The 7,477-nt window shown below is 44.2% G+C and overlaps 1 protein-coding gene across 1 annotated transcript in view; it reads left to right on the plus strand.

Moving 5' to 3' along the window:
- LOC126424906 (cytochrome P450 4g15-like) overlaps positions 1–7,172 on the plus strand; it is a 165,794-nt gene extending 158,622 nt beyond the window's left edge. The window contains exon 7 of the mRNA XM_050087749.1: positions 3,845–7,172. Within this exon, the coding sequence (XP_049943706.1) occupies positions 3,845–4,273 (429 nt within the window). The 3' untranslated portion in view covers positions 4,274–7,172. The remainder of the gene's footprint in view (positions 1–3,844) is intronic.
- The last annotated feature ends 305 nt before the right edge of the window (positions 7,173–7,477 follow it).

The following is a 7,477-nucleotide window of genomic DNA, read 5'->3' on the forward strand; positions in this document are numbered from 1 at the left end:
GGTTACTACTGCGATAATGGCAGGTTGTCAAGATTTAAGTGAGTCTGAATGTGGTGTTGTAGTCGGTACGCGAGCGGTAAGACACAGCATTTCCAAGCTAGAGAGGAAGCGCGAATTTTCCCGTACGCCCATTCCACGAGTGTACCGTGAATATCAGGAATCCGATAAAACATGGAATCTCCGCGATCGCTGCGGCCGGAAAAGGAGCCTGCAAGAACGGGCCCAACGACAACTGAAGAGAATCTTTCAATGTTGGTTGGTTGTTTTGGGGAAGGAGACCAGACAGCGACGTCATCGGTCACATCGGATTAGGGAAGGACGGGGAAGGAAGTCGACCGTGCCCTTTGAAAGGAACCGTCCCGGCATTTGCCTGTAGCGATTTAGGGAAATCACGGAAAACCTAAATCAGGATGGCCGGACGCGGGATTGAACCGTCGTCCTCCCGAATGCGAGTCCAGTGTCTAACCACTGCGCAACCTCGCTCGGTTCTTTCAACGTGTCAGAAGCGCAACCTTGCTGCAAATTGTTGCAGATTTCAGTGCTGGGCCATCAACAAATGTCAGCGTGGGAACCATTCAACGAAACATCATTGATATGGGCCTGCGGAGTCGAAGGCACACCCCTGTACTATTGATGACTTCACTTCACAAAGCTTTATGCCTTGCTTGGGATCGTCAACATCGATAACGGACTGTTGATGAGTAGAAAAATATCGCCTGGTCGGACGAGTCTCGTTTCAAATTGTACCGAGCGGATGGACATATACGGGTATGGAGAAAATCTCATGAATCCATGGAACGTGTATGTCGGCAGGAGGCAGTTCAAGCTGGCGGAGGCTCTGTAATGATGTGGGGCGTGTGCAGTTGGAGTGATATGGAACCCCTGATGCGTCTAGATACAGACGATACGTCTGTAAGAATCCGATCTGATCACCTGCATCCATTGCGCATTGCGACGGGCAATTCCAGCAGGACAAAAATCGACACCTTACACGTCCATAATTGCTATCGAGTGGCTCCAGGAACACTCGTTCGGAGTTTAAACGCTTCCGCTGGTCACCAAACTCCCCAGACATGAACATTATTGAGCATATCTGGGATGCCTTGCAAGGTGCTGTTCAGAAGAGATCTTCACCACCTCGTACTATCATGGATCTATGGACAGCCCTGCAGGATTCATGGTGTCAATTCTCTCCAGCACCACTTCAGAGATTAGTCGAGTCCATGCCATGTCGTGTTGTGGCACTTGTGCGTGCACACGGGGGTCCTACACGATATTCGGCGGATGTACCAGTTGCTTTGGCTCTTCAGATTATATGATTGATAAGTATGGAGCTATTGCATGAACTAGTACAGAAAATGAGAAACCAAATAGAGTGACACGTCGAAAATGGCGTACATGAAGGGCAGCTGTGGGGAAGAAGACCGTGACGGGAAGGACTGTTGCCCCTACCCCCATCTCACCCCCACAGGCAGTCTTCTGAATGCTTGCTATAATTTCTTCTGCCGAGCAATCGACCAGAGACTGCCTGCAGGTATTGCGTAGTCGTACCTTTAAAAAAAATCAAAGGAATTTGACGACGTAATCTAGCGACTGACTGTACACTGAGGCGACAGAAGTCGTGGGATACTTCCTAATATCGTGTCGGACCTCATTTTGCCTGGCGTAGTGCATTAAGTCGTGCAATTGATACAAGTCGTGCAAATCCCCTCTAGTAATGTTGAGCAATGATGTTTCAGTTCCTGACCATAACTGCGAAAGCAGAGCATGTGCAAGATTTTGTGCACTGACTGTTAGCAAAGGCACTCAGACCAGTCCTCTGCTGGCACAGCCCATTAACGCCAGATTTCGCCCCACCGTCCTAACGGATACGTTAGTCGTACGTTCTGCACTGATTTCTGCGGTTATTTCACGCTGTGTTGTTTGTCTGTTAGCACTAATAACTGGACGCAAACGCCGCTGCTCTGGGTCGTTAAGTGAAGCTGGTATTCTTGCCACACTCTTGACGCTGTGGATCTCAGAATATTGGATCCCCTATCCATTTCCGAAATGGTATGTCCCATGCGTCTAGCTCCAACTACCTCTTCCTAGTTCAAAGTCTTTTAATCCTCTTTGTGAGGCCATAACCTTTAGAAATGAATCACCTGAGTACAAACAACAGCTCCTCCAATTCACTACCGTTTTATATCTTATGTATAAGATACTACCAGCACTGAAAGACCTGAGTCGAAACAAGGACCCGGGAGGAAACAACATTCCATTAGAACTACTGACAGCCTTGGGAGAGCCAGTCCTGACAAAAATACCCTCAGACTTCAAGAAGAATATAATAATTCCAGTCCCAAAAAAGCAGGTGTTGACAGATGTGAAAAGTACCGAACTATCAGTTTAATAAGGCACGGATGCAAAATACTAACGCGAATTCTTTACAGACGAATGGAAAAACTGGTAGAAACTGACCTCGGTGAAGATCAGTTTGGATTCCGTAGAAATGTTGGAACACGTGAGGCAATACTGACCCTACGGCTTATCTTAGAAGCTAGATTAAGAAAAGGTAAACCTACGCTTCTAGCATTTGTAGACTTAGACAAAGCTTTTGAAAATGTTGACTGGAATACTCTCTCTCAAATTCTGAAGGTGGCAGGGGTGAAATACAGGAAGCGAAAGGCTATTTACAATTTGTACAGAAACCAGATGGCAGTTATAAGAGTTGAGGGATATGAAAAGGAAGCAGTGGTTGGGAAAGGAATGAGACAGGGTTGTAGCCTCTCCCTGATGTTATTCAATCTGTATATTGAGCAAGCAGTAAAGGAAACAAAAGAAAAATTTGGAGTAGGAAGTATAATCCATGGAGCAGAAATAAAAACTTTGAGGCTCGCCGATGACATTGTAATTCTCTCACAGACAGCAAAAGACTTGAAAGAGCAGTTGAACGGAATGGACAGTGTCTTGAAAGGAGGGTATAAAATGAACATCAACAAAAGCAAAACGAGGATAATGGAATATAGACGAGTGCAAATGGTTCAAATGGCTCTGAGCACTATGGGACTCAACTGCTGAGGTCATTAGTCCCCTAGAACTTAGTAGTAAAATAACTGATGATGGTCAAAGTAGAGAAGATATAAAATGTAGACTGGCAATGGCAAGGAAAGCCTTTCTGAAGGAGAGAAATTTGTTAACATCGAGTATTGATTTAAGTCTCAGGAAGTTGTTTCTGAAAGTGTTTGTATGGAGTGTAGCCATGTATTGAAGTGAAACATGGACTATAAGTTCTTTTTTCCATTTCCAGGAGTGTAGTTTGGAGAAGAAGAGAATAGAAGCTTTAGAAATGTGGTGCTACAGAAGAATGCTGAAGATTAGATGGGTAGATCACATAACTAATGAGGAAGTATTGAATAGGACTGGGGAGAAGTTTGTGGCACAACTTGACTAGAAGAAGGGATCGGTTTGTAGGACGTGATCTGAGGCATCAAGGGATCACCAATTTAGTATTGGAGGGCAGTGTGGAGGGTAAAAATCGTAGAGGGAGACCAAGAGATGAATACACTAAGCACATTCAGAAGGATGTAGGCTGCAATACGTACTGGGAGATGAAGCAGCTTGCACCGGATAGAGTAGCATGGAGACCTGCATCAAACCAGTCTCAGGAATGAAGACCACAACAACAGCAACAAGATACTACCAGCATCTGACATATGTGCTGATCGCTATCCCACGATATTTGTCACCTCAGTCTATGTTTACCATATCTATTGTTAAACATCTGTTTCACTACCAACCCAAAGAATTTTTTCCGCTCAAGTACCGTAGTGATAGGAACAGAACGTAAACCTCACTTCCACAGGAGACGCTGCGCATATTCCCAACGGTCCCGGTGATCTCCCGGGTGGCCTCGGAGGACCTCCGGCTGCCCAGAGGGCGGGTGCTGGTGCCTAAGGGCACCGTGCTGCTGTTGGTGCCCAGCCTCACGCAACGCCTGCCACAGTTTCACCCATACCTTCTGAGGTTCGACCCTTCACGCTTCTTGGACGGCCGCAGAGGGGAGGAGCACGCGTGCAGCTACCTGCCGTTCGGGCTGGGCGCACGCAGTTGCGTGGGCACCCAGTACGCCCGCCTCCAGCTCAAGGTCTTCCTGGCGGAAATCCTGCGGCGCTTCCGCTTCCTGCCGCACAGCCGCTGGGAGGACCTGGAGGACACCTCAGTATCCATCAGCCTTCACACCATGGAGCCGATAAGAGTCTCTTGCGTGCCTCTGCACCCATCTGGTACATAAGAACATCTTTACACCATCTGTGACATAATCGCGTGTACAAACAGTGATTTAATACTGTAAAATTCTTTCTTAATCCAGTCTCTGATCACAAATGAATTCTTTAGACAATGACCGGTTTCAGCCGGTAGCGTCCACCTTCAGATCTAAAATATACAGGGTCTTACAAAAAGGTACGGCCAAACTTTCAGGAAACAGTCCTCAGACACAAAGAAAGAATATATGTTATGTGGACATGTGTCCGGAAACGTTTACTTTCCATGTTAGAGCTCATTTTATTACTTCTCTTCAAATCACATTAATCATGGAATGGAAACACACAGCAACAGAACGTACCAGCGTGACTTCAAACACTTTGTTACAGGAAATGTTCAAAATGTCCTCCGTTAGCGAGGATACATGCATCCACCCTCCGTCGCATGGAATCCCTGATGTGCTGATGCAGCCCTGGAGAATGGCGTATTGTATCACAGCCGTCCACAATACGAGCACGAAGAGTCTCTACATTTGGTACCGAGGTTGCGAAGACAAGAGCTTTCAAGAGGGTTGAGGTCAGGAGAGCGTGGAGGCCATGGAATTGGTCCGCCGGTAACAATCCATCGGTCACCGAATCTGTTGTTGAGAAGCGTACGAACACTTCGACTGAAATGTGCAGGAGCTCCATCATGTATGAACCGCATGTTGTGTTGTACTTGTAAAGGCACATGTTCTAGCAGCACAGATAGAGTATCCCGTATGAAATCATGATAACGTGCTCCATTGACCGTAGGTGGAAGAACATGGGGCCCAATCAAGACATCACCAACAATGCCTGCCCAAACGTTCACAGAAAATCTGTGTTGATGACGTGATTGCACAATTGCGTACAGATCCTCGTCAGCCCATACATGTTGATTGTGAAAATTTACAATTTGATCACGTTAGAATGAAGTTTCATCCGTAAAGAGAACATTTGCACTGAAATGAGGATTGACACATTGTTGGATGAACCATTCGCAGAAGTGTACCCGTGGAGGCCAATCAGCTGCTGATAGTGCCTGCACACGCTGTACATGGTACGGAAACAATTGGTTCTCCCGTAGCACTCTGCATACAGTGACGTGGTCAACGTTACCTTGTACAGCAGCAACTTCTCTGACGCTGACATTAGGGTTATCGTCAACTGCACGAAGAATTGCCTCGTCCATTGCTGGTGTCCTCGTCGATCTAGGTCTTCCCCAGTTGCGAGTCATAGGCTGGAATGTTCCGTGCTCCCTTAGACGCCGATCAATTGCTTCGAACGTCTTCCTGTCGGGAGACCTTCGTTCTGGAAATCTGTCTCGATACAAACGCACTGCGCCACGGCTATTGCCCCGTGCTAATGCATACATCAACTGGGCATCTGCCAATTCGGCATTTGTAAACATTGCACTGACTGCAAAACCACGTTCGTGATGAACACTAACCTGTTGATGCTACGTACTGATGTGCTTGATGCTAGTACTGTAGAGCAATGAGTCGCATGTCAATACAAGCACCGAAGTCAAAATTACCTTCCTTCAATTGGGCCAACTGGCGGTGAATCGAGGAAGTACAGTACATACTGACGAACCTAAAATGAGCTCTAACATGGAAATTAAGCGTTTCCGGACACATGTCCACATAACATCTTTTCTTTATTTGTGTGTGAGGAATGTTTCCTGAGTGTTTGGCCGTACCTTTTTGTAACACCCTGTATAAATATAAACATCTATTGATCAATGTGTCTTAACATAAAACAGCAATATGTATCACAATATACTGTCATACACCAGGGAAATGTACAGATAAAATATGGTGTAACATACCTTTTTTTTTTTTACACCATGTCCTAAAGTGATACGGCCATAATGGCATCGTCAAAACAAATATAATCAGCATAGCATCTCAAATAGATTTCAAATATGGTGTAGTATAGGCCACATCGTCCACATAGTGATTTTTGTCAACTAGCTACTGAGGTACAGTAGCATCCAGAAATCTGTTTGTTTACACCTTCCCTAGATGTTGCTACTGTGGGCTTGCTTATATGTAATCAACATTTACACAAAGTCATAATCTGATAAAAGCACATGAGATAAAATGCATGTAGCAGACTTATTAGAACTGATGACCTTACGATCGGTGCGCGCCTACATAAGATCCTAGCGGCCGACCCAACAGAGGGCGCTGTTCATTGACCTGTCTTTTTTCACTTCATATATTTTCTTTTAATAATTTTACATAGAGAACTGCATTGATTTTTTAATGTATCACAATTGGTTTCTACGATAGTCATCAATTTTAATAAGTGTGCTACATGCATTTTATCTAATGTGCTTTTATCAGATCATGTTTTTGTGTAAATGATGACTACATATAAGCAAGCTCACAGTAACTACATCTAGGGAGGGTGTAGGCAAACAGGTTTCTGTATGCTACTGTACCTCAGTAGCTAGTTGGCAATAATCACTATGTGCACGATGTGGCCTATTCTACACCATATTTTAAATCTACGTGACGATGCTATGCTGATTACACACATATATATATATATATATATATATATATATGTTTTGACGATGTTATTATGGCCGTTTCACTTTAGGACTTCGCGTAAAAAAGAGGTACGTCACATCATATTTTATCTGTACATTTCCTTGTTGTATGACAGTACATTGTGATACATATTGCTGTTTTATGTTAAAAGACTCACTGCTCACTAGGTGTATATATTTATGTATTTTAGATCTGAAGATGGTCATTACAAACTGAAACCGGTCACTGTCTAAAGAATTCATTTGCGATCAGAGACTGGAATAAAAAAGCAGAATACTCTTTACTGTTCTGGAGTTGGAGGTAAATAACGAAATTATGTTATTGTTTTGAGTCCGCAAACGTTCAGAATATTTTATGAATAAAACCGTGCAGATCACTTAATCAAATTTCCTTATTTATTAAGCAATTTTGGCGATTTCCACCATGAAATATCAGCAATTGAGATGGAATCTAAGTATTCAAGATTTAGAATTCGACTGTGCTTCAGCAACTGTGCACGCAAGAGCTTCAATGAATTAGAAATAACAGCCCACCAGTTGCAAAATATGTCTGCGTAAGCAAAAGAAACTAACGATCAAAGTCCGAAAACAATTTATTGGCCTGTTCACATAACCAAAACAAATTCTCCAAGTATAGCACCAACACAAAACA

This window comes from Schistocerca serialis, chromosome 10 (genome assembly GCF_023864345.2).
Source record: "Schistocerca serialis cubense isolate TAMUIC-IGC-003099 chromosome 10, iqSchSeri2.2, whole genome shotgun sequence".
NCBI lineage: Eukaryota > Metazoa > Arthropoda > Insecta > Orthoptera > Acrididae > Schistocerca > Schistocerca serialis.